The 18,865-nt window shown below is 45.3% G+C and overlaps 1 protein-coding gene across 1 annotated transcript in view; it reads left to right on the top strand.

Annotated features, from left to right (window-relative positions):
* The window catches only part of LOC144792863 (transient receptor potential cation channel subfamily V member 6-like), a 308,789-nt gene that overhangs the window by 257,085 nt on the left and 32,839 nt on the right, over positions 1 to 18,865 (top strand). The window contains exon 12 of the mRNA XM_078668058.1: positions 9,414 to 9,480. Coding sequence (XP_078524184.1) covers positions 9,414 to 9,480 — 67 coding nt within the window. The remainder of the gene's footprint in view (positions 1 to 9,413; positions 9,481 to 18,865) is intronic.

Here is an 18,865-nt window from a genome sequence, read left to right as displayed (position 1 = left end):
TACCACCCACCCTTGTTTCACTTCCCCACCTTTTCCACCTTTCCCATTCCACTCCTCTCTGCCACCTGCTATTCTTCTTATCACATTGTCCTTTAGTAAACAGATTTCTCTTGCTCGTTTACGTCTAATTGACTAACATATTGCCATTCTGTGATGAGCAAGTGTGTCCTTTAACAAAAATAGGAAAGTTGATGTGATGTAGTCGAGGGATGAACAGTGATGAGTCCTAAACCAGTGGGATCTATGCCAGCACACAGTCATCAATCTTCTTCAGTAGATTACAAGATGTGGAATGGGCACGCCATACTGGCTTGCACATGGAACACACCAACCAGGGCTGTATAATTAATGCTATTTTAAATGAGTTTGGTTTTACCTAAGCCATGAATAAGTTGCCCCTGGATAAGAGGGATGTTGACCCTACATTCACCGGGAGAGGGTGTGAGTCTTTTATTGATATCATCTTTGTCGCTACACCTTTTTTCTCTTTTATTATGGATTTTACTATTCAGGAGTGCGCTTACAGTGATCATAATCCAGTGTGTGTTTTGACTGGCTGGCCCCGGGTAGTACAACCTTCTAAGAATGGAGCCAGGGGTTCCATGATAGCCGTGGAAAGGGAGAGGAGACTCAAGTAGGTACAGACCACCCCGGACCAGTTTGATGAGTCTCTGCTTGCTCAGTGTCATAAGGAGTTTGCCACTTGCCTAGGCAGAACTGGGGAAACCATCAGACATTTTGGAGGCTTTTGGAAGTCTATCAGGATTTATAGTTAATTTATTAAAGGTCCCTGGCAAGCGTTATATTCATACTGGTGTGAAATGGTTTGACTCTGAGTGCTCTCGAGCTTCCAGGAGATTGAAGAAAGTTTTGAGTATCATACCATGGGACCCCCTTGTAGTTAAGGGATAATGTAAACAATATAAGGTCGCCTTGCAAAGTGTAAGCCTGCTCTGAAAGAGGAGGCCTGGTCAGATCTGATAGAGGCCAGTACTCTGAAGAATAGCTCCATGTTCTAGAGCATTATTAACGATCACTTTCTGGCAGTAAATAGTGGAAATTTATTGGATATGCATATTAACGAGGATGACTGAGTAAGTCACTTTGAAAATATGTTTCAGATTAACCTTATTGTGCGGGAACCCCAGGTTATTGCTGTGAGTAAATCTGAGTTTGTGTTTATAGCATAGGAAGTAAGAGCAGGCACAGTGGGGTGTCTAAAAACAAGGCCCCAGGCCCTGATGGGATCCCCCAGACCTCTATTTTTCGAACTTGAATATCTGGGTACCTGCTCATGCCTCAATCATGAATGCTGCAGTTATGATTGGTCGCCCGGATACCTGGGCGTTATCCACCATTGTCCCTGTTTTCAAAAAGAGAGATCAGGATAGCACTCATTGCTTTAGGCCCATCTCCCTTTTGGATTATGTGGTAAAGGTATGGTTCTAGACAGGCTTTCGAGCTGGGTAGATGATAATAAATATACTGGCTGAGGTCCAATATGGTTTTCGTCCTGGTTGCTTAACAGTGGACCAGTGTTTAAATCTTTATGTGATTTCGAACAAGTACACCGTTGCCCACACTGGCACCATATACTTAGCTTTTATGGATCTGTCTTTCGCGTTTGATCGGGTTAACAAATCCAAGCTTTAGCAGATGATGCTTTCTATTGGCATCGACAAAGACAATATCCTGTTTTTAAGGGATCTCCACAGAGACCCCAAAGCTTTAGTTCGCTATTTTAAAGATCTCAAAGTTACCCACCAGTTTTCTATCCAGAGAGGGGTCCGTCAAGGGTGCATTCTGGCCCCTTTTCTTTTTAACCTGTATATTAATAATCTGGAACAGGTCCTCTTGAAATCAAGATCTGACTGTTATCAGGTGGGTAAGCAAAGTTTGCCTGTCCTACTGTATGCTGATGATGCTGTCCTCATGGCTAGGACAGCGAGGGGTTTGCAATCTCTGCTGAACTCCTGTTCATTTTGATGGAGGCTCTGGACTTGTTGGACAATAACAGTAAATCGTCTGCAATGCAAGTGGGCCTCCGTCCACCTAAGTCCTATACATTTATGGTAGGGGCTACGCCGGTCCCGAAGACCAACTTTTTTTCCTACCTAGGGATAATGTTTGATGTGACCTTGAACTGGTACCCTATGATAAGTCGCAAGAAAGGGGACTTTGTTAGGGTTATTGCCGCTGTTTTTAATTTTGCTTCCAGATTGGGAATTAGGCCCATCAGGCCCTTTTGCAGATTTATAAGACTAAATGCATTTCAAATGTGCTCTATAGCAGCAAGATCCGGGGCAGTATTGAGCGTGATGTATTGCAAACTGTTGAAAATACCTTCCTGAGACAGATATTTGCTTGCTGCAGGGCACTCCATCCTTTATAGCTCATGAATAATTAGGGATGCCTTTCTTTCAGATGTGTTGGCTTATTGTCCTTTATCGTTGTGGATGAAAATCTAGCTCAGAAAGGGAATTGCCCTAGCAAAGAAATCTTAAGGGACTGTCTTTCACTTGACCATTCTAATCGTATTTGCTCGCTTAAGTATGTTAGGGAAAATGTTACCAGTATGGGAAGGGCAGATCTATTTGAGAACCCGGAGAAAATGTGTAGGAAGGATATGTATTGGGTGAAAGAGAATCTCTTCAAAACGCGTATCTGGGCTAGAGAAGACGTGGAGCTGAGGAAGCTTAGTGTCCATGGGTATTCTATACTGAAAGCTGTGTCTTTAACTGAGCCCTATCTTTTTTTACTTGAAAGCAACCATGATCGTTTTTTATTGATTGAACCTTTTTCATTATCTTGTGGCCCACACCCGTGGGGCGCACAAAGGGCAGAGCCTACTTCCCTGTGGCTGCCACAGGAAATCTCCACAAGACATAGCGCGCTTTTTGAAGTTTTGTAGTTTTTATGAGGTACCAAGAAAGTTATATTATCCCCATTCTTAAAAAAGAAAGTTTTAGGCAGTTTAGACCCGCTTTTATTTTTTTACAACTGCTCTGAAGTAATGCAGTATTATATGTTCTTAGCTTTTTGAGTGCTGCAGTTAGGCTCAAGTCCAGTTGTGATTACATTTTATTTACAGAGCTCTTGTCTTTTAATTTTGTATCTATGGGTCCATGATGGATACACTGTACCATTCCTTTCAGTCTCTGCTTAGCACCACTTTCAAATGTCACCAGCCGCCACTGCCTGCACATATGAACACAAAGCGTTTCACCAACGCAGTCTATTCCCAGTGATATCTGAAAATGGAGACTTTGGAGATTCTGTTTGGTGAAAAATTCCAATTAGGATATGTAGTGATTAAAAAAAAAAGATACACAATGTTGACCACGGAAAAAGAAAAATATTTTGTGGGCGGACAGAACAACAGTCCTCCCCATTTAATCTCATAGCTTTCATACCCTCTAACTAGACCATGATGGCCACAACATCATCTGACAAATATATTGGTTATTTAGACATGGGCACTCCACACCGGAAGTGCTTAGGGCAGCTCTGATTAGATAGGTCACATAGTGGAGGGTGTTGCACTGGTGGCAAAGACAAGGGCAACATTCTACAAGAAAAATGGGTATGGGGCCCATTAGCAAAATAAAGCCCACTGCAAAGGTCAAACATCTGTAGGCTCAGAAGCAAAACCAAGGAGAATGTTTCAAGCAGATGGAATTACCTACAGTATCGAACTGTATTAAGCTTATTCTTTAAACAGTATGATCCCACTTGTAGTCATCTGTGCTAACAAGGCAAGGTGAGGTTGATTTACCCACAATCAACGTAATTGGCTCAAACTCTCGGTTGAACTCTGGGCACCATTCATCAATGCCTCCACACCCTCCTCTAATACTAACCCCATAATAGCAAATGAGGAATATAATAACTGGATATCTAGCTCTCTTGATACCATACTTCCCCTGAAATCCTCTAAGGTTTTACGTAGTAATCCCTCAGCGCCATGGTATTCCCCGAAGTTACAGGAACTGAAGCGTAATTGCAGGAAGTTAGAGAGGAACTGGCAAATTGATTACTCCCTCCCTAATAAATCTCTGTACAGGGAAGCAATAAAAACATACAAGAAGCAAATTAAAGAATCTCAGGCACCGTTCTTTGAACAAAAAATTATAGCAGACGCCTCAACACCTAAGGAAATCTACCGCACTGCTAAAACTCTTCTTAAACTCCCTCAGATCCCTCCTGACACCAAAGATATCCAAACCCAATGCAATAATCTATCAGAATTTTTTGTAAACAAAATACAGAGCATCTACACTTCTTCCCCCCCCAGCTTGATCCGACTTTGCCTCACGATACCAGCTTTAGAGCAGCTAATGCAGTCACCTTGGATTCCTTTCCTCCTCTTGATCCTAGCACACTGACACCCCTTAAGTATAAGGTAAATCTGGCTCTCCTCTTGACCCAGCCTCCCCACAAGCTCTGTTGCCTGTTGTAGATAATATTCTGCCAACCGTCTTGAAGCTACTCAATGCCTCTATTTTAGCTAGCAGTGTCCCTCCCCCTGGAAGCGGGCCATAGTCAGGGCTTTATTAAAGAAGCCCTCTCTGGACCAAGATAACCCAGGCAACTATAGACCAATCTCCTTGCTGACTTGGTTGAGCAAGAAATTGGAGAAACATATAAATACATCACTGGGTGACTTCTTGGAGGATAACAATCTGCTTGACCCCTCTCAAACCGGGTTTCGTCCTAAACATAGTACTGAGACTGCTCTTCTCGCATTAACGGAAGAAGCTAGATGCATCCTGGATCAGGGAAGCATGGCGGCAATTATTCTTTTAGATCTAAGTGCCACGTTTGATACGGTAAACCATGAAATTCTGTTACATCGACTTAACACCTTAGGTGTCACAGGAAATGCTATTATATGGCTCCCGTCTTTCCTGACAGAATGCACCTTCCAGGTCTTTGAAGCTGAATATGTCTCACCCAATTTCCCGCACGGCTGTGGCGTCCCTCAGGGCTCCTCCCTAAGCCCTACATTATTTAATGTATATATGAGCCCCCTAGCTGAGATTGTCCGTCCTTTCGGCATCAATATCATCACTTATGCCGACGACAGTCAGCTGGTGGTGGCTCTGAGTCAGCCGAACGCCCCAGCATCCAGTCTGAACGGTTGCCTTGTGGAAATGACTCACTGGATGACTCTCTCCTGTCTGAAACTTAACGGAGAAAAAACAGAGCTGATGCTCTTGGGCCATGCCCCTTCATTCAATGCACATCTATTGTGGCCTCCATGTCTTGGACCTCCCCCCCAAAAAGCACAATAAAAAGTCTAGGCATCTGGTTAGACAGCTCACTCAATTTTAATCAACAGGCGGTGGTACTATCCGCCTCCTGCTACGGTCTTCTCAGACTATTACGTAAAAATCATCCCTCTTCTCCCCTTTCATGCAACACCAGATTATGGTACAGGGTCTAATCCTGCTCGCTTAGATTATGGGAATGCTCTGTACCTGGGGGCCCCTCAAACCACTATTCAAAGGCTTCAGATCATTCAAAACGGCGCTGCCCAAACTCTGCTTCAAATTCCTCATCGGCAGTCTTCTAGGCCGGGACTGAGGGAACTACATTGGCTCCCAGTCAAGGAGCAAATCCAATGCAAGGCCCTATGTATCGCCCACAGGGCCTTCTGGAAAACTGTCCCGGCCATCTGTCACTCCCTCATCTCTCCCTATCAGCCTCCTAGACAGCTTCAATCAGCTACTGCCCATCTCCCCTTTGTTCCTTCTAGTTCTGAGATCAAGAAGTCACGGCCGCTCCTTTTCTTTCAACGCATCCAAGCTATAGAACACTCTTCCCCTCCCTCTGCGGGCGGAACCCAATCTACTTACCTTCCGCAAATACTTAAAAACCTTCCTTTTTAACTAAATTCTTCGGCTTTCAACACCCTCTGTTCTTGCTCGAGTCCACAGCGCTGAGACGCCTCACGGTAGCTACCGCGCTCTATAAAAACGAATTTCATTTAATTCATTTCAAGTTGAGTCAGGCTTCTTGAGGCTTATGCATGCAAATTGTGGGCAACACTGACATTGTTTGTGCAAGTGATTTGTGTACTTTTAGTTGATTTGTGTCAACAGTTGGATTACCAATGGGGTTGTAGCTTTATAGAAGGACTTAGATATTGCTGGGATGGTGAAGATGATGATAATGCACATGTGAAGAGAAGACAAGTGTGTGCAGTGTGAAAAACTGACATTGGTGGTCAATGGACAGAACTAACCTTGTGGAAGTGGGAAAAGGTTGTCCTGGCTAGAAATATGAGGAGCAGGCAATTATGAGCAGTGGAAGGAGTTGGCAAGGGAGCCCATGATGCATAACTAACTAGTACAGGTGCCAAGTGTGTGATGCTGGCCCTATTGTTCAGTGTACAGAGCTTACTGACAGTAGGAAGTTTGGAGCGATAACTCTGGTCCCTCATGTGAGAAATGTGTTTAAGGGAAAATAAACTCACACTGGTGAGGAGAGTGAGAAGCCAGCACTGGAGGGCAGTATAGGGAGTAGGTATCGACATACCCTGTGAACAAAGTGAAGTGTGGGCACAAGTAAGAAGCGTGACACACATCACACACACACCCACACACACACTGGAGATTAGTGTGAGGACCTGGCACTAATGGGCTGTATAAAGTAATAAAAGTGGTAATCTTTGTGATGAGAGGAGGTCAGTGGTGGCAGTTTGATCATCTGGCATTCATAGACAGCTTAAGTTAATATGATGACGCTGATGGGCAAACTATGAACTGTTATCTCTCATGAGTATTCAGTGTAAGAAGTGGACACTGTTGGGGAGTTGTGGTTAGTAGATTGCCATATACAGCGCTGATTTTGACAAGTATTGGTGAGCAATATTAGGAGCCAATACTGATTAACAGTGAGATATGCTAGAATTGGTGGACAGTGTGAGTATCTGTCAGTAGTGTGGAATCAGTCAGTGGTGCACAGTTTGAACATCTGGTATTATTGGGCAGTGGCAGGAGCAGACACCGGTGAGTAGTGTAAGAAGCTGGAGCCATTGACCAGTTTGTAATATTAGCTCCGGTGAGCAGTTTGAAAAGCTGGCCCTGGAAAATAGTTGTAGCACCTGTTTGGGCACTATTTGGCCCTGGTGTACAGTGTGAGAAGTAGATGATTGGTGACATTATCAGAAGCTGCAGCAGACTGGTAAAAAAGTGTGAGGAAGTAACACTGTAAGACAGTAAGTAGATCTTGCATTGTCGGGCAGGATAATGATCTAATATTTGTGGGAAATGTGCAGATCTAACACTTGTTTGCAGTACGAGGAGCTGTACTGGGTTGCTACTGTGAGGAACTCGTACTGATTGGCAGGACTTTAAAACACAATGGCGAACAGCATGAGGAGTCGATACTTACAGACAGAATAAAGATTGGGTAGTGTGAAACCAAGGTACTGGATTACCACATTAGGAATGGACAGTAATATGCAGTGTAAAGAGATGGCACTGGTGGTCCATGTCAGTGTCTGGCACTGGTGGTCAATATAGCAGTTGGCACTGGCTTGGAGTGTGCGGAGCAGGAACTGATGGGCAGTAGGAGGAGATGATTCTGTTAGGCAGTGTGAGAAACTGATATGGTATGATTGATGGTCACTGGGGAGGACTAAGATTTGTGATCAGTATGTGCAGCTATAGCTTCTGGAAGAGTAATGCACAAGCACTCATCGGAAGCAGGAGGAGCTTTCTCTGCTGAGCACTGTGAGGAGCTAACACTGGTTATCACTATTAGAACGGTGTGAGAAGGTTTTGTTGGTTGCAAATGAAAGTAGCTGCCTCTGGTGAGTTGTGGAGAACAGGCAATTGAAGGTAGTGTTATATGATGGTATTGATGAGCAGATTAAAGAGAAAGCATTGAGAAAAACATATGGGAGGGCCCTGCGGAAAGTGGTCACTGATGAGCAGTGAGTGCATCTGGCACTGGTGTCCAGTATAAAGTGCTAGCAAAGCTAGGAAGTATGAGGAATAGAAACTGGAGTCACTGTGAGGAGGGGCCACTGCTGGGAAGTCTGAGCAGCATCCACTGGTAGGCAGTCAGGAAACATTAAACTAATCAGTATTTTACGATTAATGTGAGGAATTACCTAGCAATAGAATACGGTGTAAGAATGTTATTTTGGCAGGGTGTTTCATATGGGAGATGTTTGCACTGGTGGGAAGTATGGGAATCTCACATTCATAGGTAGTGTGCAGGGTTGACACGATTAGGAAAATTGGGGTATTCCACTTCTTGGTAAGGTTTTTAGAAAACATTTTTTTTAGAGAGGGTCTTCCTGAGACTATTTTGACTGACAATGGTGTGCAACTAGTCTCAAGAGAGATGGAAGAATTTCTAGTTAAAAGAGGAATTGTTCATAGACAATGCTCTCTTTACCACCCAGAACGTAATGGAATGGTTGAGAGATTCAATCGTGTATTAAAAGAATCTATTCAATCTGCCAAGGAGCAAGGTTGTGACTGGAGAAATGCAATTCTTGAGAAAGTTATGGCCTATTGTTTGACCCCTCATTCTACAACTGAGACAGTTCCCTTTGAGTTGTTTACGGGACGTACACCTACTACTCAGTTATTTCAATCCTGGATGAGAGGTTAGGGGGCTGACACCAGTGTTCCTGAGGATCCGCAGTGGCAGTCTCTTCAAGATATCAAGTCTAAAAAAATGTAAGCAAACTTTGATGTCAGACATGCTGTTGGTCATACTCTAGTTAATATAGGTGATTGTGTGAGAGTTCGTTCTCCACAAACAACTGGTGGAAATAGGTTTTCTATTCAACGTAAGGTGGTTAAGTTGTTTAAAAATGCTGTGAAACTTGATGATGGTCGCATTTGGAACCTTAATAGAATTGCTCCTGTTCGTAGTTTTGCACCGTCTGTTATTCATACACAACAATCTGTATACCTCCTCTGCATAGGAGTTCTCATACTTGTTCTATTCCTGTGAAATTTCATGATTACGTCTGTAACTAGTTTTCAAATATTGTTCACATGTTTGTGTTTGGGGGAAGGCATGTGGTATTCACATACACTATTAATATGTTTATTACGCTATTTCATTAACCTTAAGTCTGATGAGAAGCTCTATAATATAGAATGTGTTGGGTGCCTAGCTACGAGGTTCTTCAACAATCAGTTGCTGTTGGATTGCCTGTGGTTAGTACGTTTCTACATTTACTCCTACGAATAAAACAAGGATATTATCTTCATCATTTGTCTGATGGTACTTCATTACAGATAGGCCTGAAGTGGAATTACACTTTCCACAGATATCATTTATAGGGTTACACATTCCCGAATTTAAAATATTACACAGTCAATTAAAGGATCTGTCTGTAGTCTTGACAACTGATACAAACATAGCTTTTTTTCTTCCTTTAGATGATCCTGGGAGACCTTCTAAGATTCTGCATAATTTTAATTACTGTTGTCATCGGATTCAGTGCAGGTACATTTTCTACAATTTATCTTGTGCTTGAATGATTGAACTATGAATTAAGTTAAATATATTATAGACTGGGAATGATATTATTTGACAGTATAATCATTAAGCATTTTGCTAGTTTTAATAACAATTTTGGTTAAATAAACAAAACATGCAACATGCTAGAATGCAAATGTATTTGATATTTTGTGTGGTAAGAAGGGATCCCTCAGGTTACTAACTCCCTTGAAATCATCCTTCAAAGGACATTATGGTTTTTCAATCTCTAATTCGTTTTCTTTTGTTCATTACCTTTTCTTTCCTACCGGGACATCACCGGGAATCCCCTTGGGTTAGCTGTGCGCCCTGAAAATTCAATTTAATAATAAGAATATGCTTTCATTTATTAGTGATCTCAAAGCCATTGCAGACTACAATAATCTAAATGTTCTAGTCTCTAGTCTTCCCACAAACTGGGCATCGTATCAGGTCTCACAGCATCCTCAGGAAAACAACCAGCTCAGGTCTTTGCAGGCATAAGCCTTTGATAATGTCCTTAGGGCTATGGCTGACCTTGGAGGACAGATGCAAGGAAAACCTTCATAGACTGTCCATATCCTTCCCTGGTGCTGATCTTGATGTGGTAAGGGATAGATGCTGAGCCCTCATCAAGAAAACCAGCTTCCCACCTTCATCCATGTGCATAACAGAAATTGGTATTGCTCTCTAATGGAAGGCCCTCAAAGTGTGCCTACTGCATGGATGGCACAAGATATAATTAGAAGGTACCACATTATCCCTGGATGTCCTTGGAAGGTCAGGGGATTTCTGCCACCTACCGCTCTAGCAGAGTTTTTATGCCTAACAGTTTGCAAACCTGATACACTCCAGAGGTGCTTCAAACCTCCTATTGGTCTTGAGAGGTGCCCACTGGGTAATGAGCTGAAGGCATTCAAAAGCAAGACAGACACACCGTATCCCCCCCACACACACAAGTTTACTCCTCAGGTGGAGACCTTTGCTGTGGGTAGAGGTCAAACAGGAAAGCAGACTCTTCGCACCTTGTGAAAGACTGTTCCCTCGGTAGGGTTCACTCCTGAGTTTCATCAGGTTGTGACACTTTGGCATCCTCCTTCGGTCTCTCAAAGGTCCCTTACATAACTGGCTCTTAGCAACGGCTGGCTGCTCCCTCAGAGCATACATTGAATAGTCCATGTCAAAGTGGGTTTACAGGCGCCCACAGTGGCAGGTCCAAGTTGCACTCTGCCTTGAATCTCTTTGTGAGCATCTGTACTTTGAGTTTCGGGTTCCGTAACAAGACACTCCTATTGGGCTCTTGGGTACCCGGTCAGTTCAAAATCCACCTCACAAAAAATCAAGGAGATTATTTCCTCATAACCACTTTTTCAGGAAGATGTTTGCCTCACACACACAGGCCATCAGAACTCTTGTCACCTTGCCTCCATCTGAGGCACGTCTGGTCAGACCTGGAGTTTGTCTGGGGCTAAGAGCTGATGGTCTCTTATTGTCTTGCTGACTTCACTTTCTTGGAGTTAATTTAGTCTGTGGCCATCTACAGACAAAATGACCCAAATTTACTAAGCCTCTGTGTTGTTCTTATATCGAACACGGTGGCACAATTACAACAGAAAGACTTCAATAGGATTTACAAAGCCACATAAGGGCTATTTGCGTCCCTTTGAAAAGAAATGTAACAATGCAGCACTTTGTGCGGCATTGCATTAAACTTCGAGCTTGTAGGCGCTTCGTGGGTGGAGTATGGGCATTCCCTTGCATCCACTCATTGAATTGACCCAATTCCAGGTTTACAAAAGGTATATAAACCTTGCATTGCTTCAAATCAGTACACCTAACAGGGGATTGTGTAACAAGTAGTAAAATCTTTTTTTCTTTGTGTGATTCAATTTGCAGGGTTCATTGAAAGACGAAAATCCTTCTAAGGATAGTTTTCCCCTCCTGCACAAAAACTATCCTGCTTTTAATGCAGGAACACTTGCAGCATGGTGCAAGGGTGCTTGCATTGGCACTAAGCAGCACACAATGTGTCAGTGTATGAGAGAGCAGAGGTGTGCCGTATCTTATTAGATATAGCACATGTCTGCTCTCTCTGATAAAACGCCGGGCTCCGACGGTCTTCCGACGGAGTTCTATCTCACCTATGTAGACCTGCTGACGCCCCAGCTGGCGTGGCTCTACAATGAGGCTAAACGACTAGGTGGCTTGCCGAAGACCACTGGTGAGGCTATAATTGTCCCACTACTGAAGCCAGGCAAACAACCCTGGGACAGGTCGGTGTATCGTCCGCTGTCCATGCTTAACCTGGACTACAAAATATTGAGCAAAATCTTGGCGGCGAGCCTACTCCCCCATATGACCACATTGATCCACGTGGACCAATCTGGCTTCATCCTGTCCCACAACACCGCGCTTAATATACGGCGGCTCCTCCACGTTCTGGAGGCTGACACCTACGATGTGGACGAGGCAGCGGTATTTGCAATCGACATGGAGAAGGCCTTCGATAGTCTGGAGTGGCCCTACCTTTTCCATGTTATGCGCGCAATTGGCTAGGCGAGGGTTTAGTGGATTGGACGGCACTTCTGTACCGGGACGCCACGGCTAGGGTCAGAACAGGAGGGGTAATATCCCCCCTATTGTTTGCCATAGCGATCGAGCCTTTGGCGGCGCGAGCCCGGTTGGGGCAGGCGTATCAGGGGCTGGACGTTTACGGACAGATGCACCATATCGCCTTATACGCTGATGACCTCCTTCTGTTTCTGGTGGACTCCGCTGCCTCCCTGCGGGTAGCTAAATCCCTCCTCAAATCACTGAGCATGGTGTCGGGCCTCAGAGTGAACTGGGCGAAGTCTTACCTGTTCCCGGCCCGTGCGCGTAGAACATGCCCGCTCACCACAGAAGGAGTGACCTGGGAGGGGAGGACTCTTCGCTATCTGGGCACTTCGATTTACCACAACAACATCGACATTCTGGAGGGAAACATTAGCTCGGCGATTAGGCTCACTAAATCGAATCTCGCCTTCTGGGGCACGCTTCCGCTGTCTCTGATGGGGAGGGTGGCGCTCCTCAAGATGGTGACGCTACCAAGGTTGCTCTATTTTTTTCGAACCTTACCGATCTGGATCCCGGCGAGTTATTTCCGGCGGCTTCAGGCCATGGTGATTGACTTTCTCTGGGGTTCGGGCAGACGCAGAGTGGCACACACCACGCTTCTACGGTCTCGGGGTGAGGGGGGCTTGCGATGCCGGATTACGAACTATATTACCTGGCGGCCCAGTTGCAATGGCTGACACAATGGGTGGCGAGAGCCACGAGAGAAGACGACGCGACTGGTGAACCGGCAGGCCCGGTTCAGGTGGTGTCCTGGATCGTTCTGGGCCTCCCGATGGGGGATCTCCATCTCACCCAGGAGTTCGCGACGGTTCGAAAGTGTTGGAACAGATATCTGCGGAGGGGACGCATTGCGGTTCCATACATTCCTGAGATCCCTCTCCGGCTATGCAGAGCCCTCCTGCATGGAGGCACGTGGCACCGGTTAGAAGACTGGGAACGGCAGGGTCTAGCGACCGTTGGGGATCTGTTTGAGGACGGTGTGCTGATGCCTTTCAATCTCTTGAGGGCTCGCTTTGCGATTCCGGGGGGAGACTTCCTCCTTCATGCGGCGTTGTCAGCGGCGATCCGTAGACATTGGAGGTTGGGCGCGACGGAACAGCCTCTGTCCATGGGTTGTCAGTACGTGATGACGGCCGTGGGGACGGTCGAGGCCATTACGTGCCTCTATAGGCGCATGGCTATGGAAGTTTTAACCCCGTTATTGGCTCTGAAGGTGAAATGGGAGGCAGATTTAATGACGGAGATCCCTGAGACGGCGTGGCCTGGTATTGTGGAACGGGCCTGGAAAGGGACGCGCAACGCGAGGTTTCGGTTGGTGTATTTTTATATCCTGCACAGGGCATACCTTACCCCTGACAAGTTGCATAAGTACTTCCCATCACACCCGGCGGCCTGTCCGCGCTGCCCGGCAGAAGTGGCCGATTTCAAACACATGTTCTGGTCCTGCCCGGCACTGGGATCCTTCTGGCGGGGGGTAGTGGAGAGCCTGCGAGACATCACTGAGAGGGATTTACAACTCACAATGGCGCACTGCATACTCCACTGGTTCCCACATACATCTAAGAACAAAATCACTAGTAAGTTCCTAGACCTGAGACTGCTCTTAGCGAAACGAACCATAACATCCCAATGGAAGGCAAATAGGGGTCCTACGGTGGAGAGATGGAGAACGGAGCTCAGTAAATGGGCCCGCTGTGAGGGGGAGGTACGCCTACAGATGGCGCTTAGAGCGGGTACTGATACTGCTCTGGAGCGAGCCCGAGCATGGGAGCGATTGGTTCTGGACATCACGCTCTCAGACTCGGACAGCGAGGGCTCCCCTGCGCATAGCCCTGCACCTTCATTGCGTTAGCCTGGGTTTGAGAGCGGCCGAGTCCTTTCCCTTGGATTGCCCCACACCCACGTGATGACTGCAATCCTCTGTTGATCAATCCTGATAACCGGTCTCGGATTTGCACTGCTCGTGTGGGATTCTGGCTTCCTCCTGTGGAACTCCGACACACCTGTGGGGGGGGGGGGATAGAGAGTAGGGGGGTAGGAGATGTAGGGGGCTGGGGATGGGGGATTTTTCTTGGGGGGGGAATGTGTATACAGTTTTGTTAGCAGCTCAACGGGTGAGGAGCAAGAGTACTGAGAAGAAAGAGAAGCAGTCTTGGGTACTGGTAACGGTTCAGCCATATTAGAACATTTCTACACCTGTAAGATATTAGTGCTCCATTGTGTGATGCCGCTCGACCTCCGGGGTGTGAGCTGAATGGCCGTGTACAACTTCTTTTTGGAGCCTATGTTATAAGGAGATGAGTAACTGAATTGAATATCGGAATGTTTGTACAAACTCGAAAGCTGCAATAAAAATATATTTAAAAAAAAATGTCTGCTCTCTCTTTTTCACACGGTGCAGCAACTTTGCTTGCCGTTCTGCGTTGCATGAAACATTAGTAAATATGCCCCAACGCACAGAATGTGACAATATATGAAGGATGGATGAGTGATAGTTGCGCTGGGATGTGATAAAGTCAAAATCACAATCTGTTAAGCTCCAAGGAAAAGGTGATGGCCATCCACCAACAACCAAACATGGGTAATGTCACTACAAACCCACATATGTTACAGAAAGCAAAATATATCCTGAGCTAAAAAACAAGAGACAATAAAGTTCTTCAAATGAGTCTTGAGAAAAAAGTGGTCTTCATGTCCTTTATTAAGATATTGTTCTTCTTAAGCAAACTAGTCGCCAACACGTGTTTCGTCCTGGTAATATAGAACATAGACTTCTTCAGGGCTAAACAACCACAGATACACGCCGCGTATCTGTGCTTGTTTAAGTCGGATCACTTCGTATCCGTAGGACATCTGGGGCTCGCTGGTGATTTTGGATTTGTACTGCCATAATAAGATTGATTGATTCAAGAGTCTCCAGAGTACAATTATTTTTATTCGTTTTACTTGCTGATATCATATATTGATTAATTTCTATTGTCTCTAGCAATAGCCCTGAAGAAGTCTATGGTCTTTATTACCAGCACAGAATGTGTTGGTTCTTCAGTGGTGCACAAGGGGCATCACCATGACCTGATCATACTCTGGTTCATTCAGTCTAGTTCAATGTTTTATCACACCCGGTAATTACTAGGTGCAATAAACGTTGCACCTTTTCTTAATTTTCAGCAGGGCAAACCTGAAGGAATTTCAGAAGGGGAAAAGGCTCGGTTTTTATGGGACATGTGTATTTCGGTGCAGCAAGAATCAAAATCAGCATGTTATTCCGACAATTGTTTTTTATCGGAGGCACTAATTATCACATCTGAAAGATCTTGCTCCTAAACAGTCCCTTAATATTACCCTTTTTGCTACCTAAAAATGTGTTTAAGTTCTTCCTGGGAGGAGACCTGATGGTATATTGAAGCATGTAGTCATGTTTTAATTGAAAAATGCTCTTTAAAGACAAATGGCCATTCCTTTTTCAAAAGGTGCACACCCTGACAAAGTCAATAGGTCATTTGTATTATTGTGAAAAGCCTTATGGACTACAGTAGACCTCAATAGGGGTGTTGGTGGTTTTTAGGTATAGGGCTTTCTTGTGCACATATCATCTCATGGTACCTTACACATAACGAAAAAAGACTATGGGGCCGATTATGATGCAGCCCATAAAAGTCCAGGCCGGATCGTAATTAGCTATATGGTTTGCTTTCCAACTGCTGCATCATGATGCAGGCAGTTGAAAACTAAACTGGACAGTCATTCCGGATGGCTTCAAACGGCCATTCAGAGCTGGCTCGTAATCCCAAGGGCCGCCCTAGGGATAACGATGCACGGTTTCTGACATGGTTTCCATGCCGCCCTGTCCAACATGAAAACCATATCGGAAAGCATGTATGGGGGCCCCCAGCAGGGCAGCTTTGGGCCTGCGGCCTCCGGTTGGGGGCTGAGGGGGCACATATGGCGCCCCCCTGTTGATCCCTGCAACCCGTGGCAGGCACCTTGAGGTGCTTGCCACGGGGTGCATGGATGAACAACACCTCCCATTTCTCAATGATAGCCTGTGTTTTGGCAGATTTATAGCCATAACACAGGCTCTTATTGATAAATGGGAGTATGTGACCTAACAGTGTTTGGTCGCATTGTAATAAGGCGGTCAGGACCGCAGACCGGAGGTCGGTTGGTTCCAGGACTGAGACGGTGCCAAGTGGAGACAAGTCCACCTGACTTCGTACTCAGGTCCTATATTTATGGGGTTTGTTTTTTTACTAGTAAATATTGTTTATTAGACTTCCATAAAAATAATGTATCAAGGCTACTCAGTTAAAAAATATGGATTTAACAGATCTTTAAAAAGTTTCAACCCCTCGTCCCAATGTTAACATCTGACCATCTTTTATTGCGAAGAGGATAGGGATGGGAGCAGTAGCAGTTAAGCATGACTATCAGAGCCCTGCTGACCTTTGGGTAACACAATGTCCGTGTTACATCTTAAGCAGGGCCACTGGCATTATGCGCAGAGGAAGGCCAAATTATGTGGCAGGGTTGAGCAAATAATGTGGCAATAAAACCTAAGCTATGATGCGTTATGCGGTACATTTTTGTCAATTGTCAGTAGCCCTTTCAGAGGGCCAAGGGACATATAGAGGCAAATGGGACCAACTGTGGTTGTTGAGGCCTTTTACTCCTGTTGTTCCGGGGCCCGATCTACTTTGGATTCTGAGCAACTGGGACAAGTGTCCTTGACTTTCAGCGGTAGCTGTGGACGAGCACTCAAAGACATTCTCGAGGAGTGGTGGGGGGAGACTGTAGACACAGATAAGTGAACATGACTCATAACTCAAAGTGCAACCAATAAAGTCCCGTCAAATACTTGCTTTTGTAGGGGAAAACAATTATTTTATTTCTAACTCTACACATACAAAGGAATAACAACATTCATTAACAGCAACACAATCCTCTTGAGGTCGGGGCTCCAGCTTCTGCCAGGCAAGTCCCTGTCCTACCCTCTTCCTTGTAGAATGGTCAGGGTTATTCCCCATTCACTGTTTGCCATATCCAGGGAATGCTCATTACTAGGGCATGCTCAAGAGTTTCCCTTTGACTCTTCAGGAAATAACCAAAAATGTCTATTGTGCCACAGAACTGTTAGCAGTGAGTCCCCCGGGGCCTAACATGACCAGTTTAATACTTACCCACACCTGCAGCATGGAAGAATTTAGCGATGTAGTGAGGGCCCTCAGTGGGAGCACATGCAAGATCCGATCCTGCTTGGACAAGCCAGGCTGCTCGCACCTCACACAGCAGCACCCGGCGGTGCAGGCTCACTTTCGTGAGTGGCACTGATGGAGTTCTTCAGTTATCAGTGCAGCTTCCAGCTCTCAAAGATGCAGTACGTTTTCCTTCCCCTTCCCGACTGGAGTACAGCAAGGGGGGAACATCGTCGATGGGGTCCTTGGAGGGTCCGTCAGGGGTAGTTCTTTACGAACGAAGCCTCAGTCTTTTCCTAGGGCGGCAGCGCAAAACATTTGGTGATGTTCGTGCTGGCAGTCCCTCCTTGCTTACAGGCTTACCTTGGTACTTTACTGTATGGGTGCAGACTCCTCTAGTGCAAGCGCTGATACGACGGCTATTATGAGTCTCAACACTCTCACAATAGCAACTTCACGAGTGGCCTTCCTGGAATACAAGGTCACACACAACACACCAGTACGGGTTTGGTGAGTTCCACGCTGCGCTATCTCACAGTTCAGTTCAGGGCAGGCCTCTATTGGCATATGGGGGGGATCACCGAATCAACACTGCCCACAAGCTACGACTTGATCTGTGCACAACTGTTCGCTCACACCTCTCTCAGGGAATCTTTTCAGCAGGGCTTACGATTAGATCTCACTCCCTACAGCCCTCTCTTTTGCTCACAGGGCACACTGGTCTTGACAAGCAGACAGTCGCTGATGCTCCAGGGCTTGTGATCTTGGGGGCATATTATCAAGAACGGCGTTAAAATTATCGCCGCTTTAGCGGCAGGAAACTGCAGCTAAAGCGGCGATAATAGGCTTGATAATATGCCCTTGTGAACTCCTAAAGAAGCCCATGTTCACACCAGAACATGGGCTTCTATGGGAATTCACAAGGGCATATTATTAAGCCCATTATCGCTGCTTTAGCAGCAGTTTCCTGCCGCTAAAGCGGCAATAATTTCAACGCCCCTTGGTTTTCTCTGTATGATTCACACTTCTTCAATCTTACCAACATTTACCTTCTTGCCCTGTTCCTAGATGTGTACAGGGCATGTAATAGAAAGTTTTGCCTGATTTGGTCATACAAAATCTAAACAAAAAAATGTTTTACTGTGCAATTGTGGAGCATTATATGCTACCTCACCCACCTGTACCTTCAAAACCAGTTTTAGAGAACTAACTAATGGTTCACATTATTTCCCCCACAGTACAGTAGGATGCAGAGGACTTTTCCATCCAACAGTAATACTTCATTATTTTGGCATTTTTAAACTTAACACTGTTTAGGCACTGGTTGCATCTCATTAGTACCAGTTTAACACCCAAATATAGCAATAAGCAACAGAAAGGTAACTAGTCAACCTTTGCAATTGCCCTTACACTGCACACCAACACTTGGCGCTGTATTTTCAGTAACGTTTTGAACGGTTTGAGCAGAAACCACTTTTTTTGCTAAAATCTGCATATTATGAAGCAGATGATCGATTATGTGGCAAATCTATAATTATGTGATAAATTACATGGCTGCACAATCG

This window comes from Lissotriton helveticus, chromosome 11, assembly GCF_964261635.1.
Source record: "Lissotriton helveticus chromosome 11, aLisHel1.1, whole genome shotgun sequence".
Classification (NCBI taxonomy): domain Eukaryota; kingdom Metazoa; phylum Chordata; class Amphibia; order Caudata; family Salamandridae; genus Lissotriton; species Lissotriton helveticus.
This window is presented reverse-complemented; position numbering and strand designations above follow the sequence as displayed.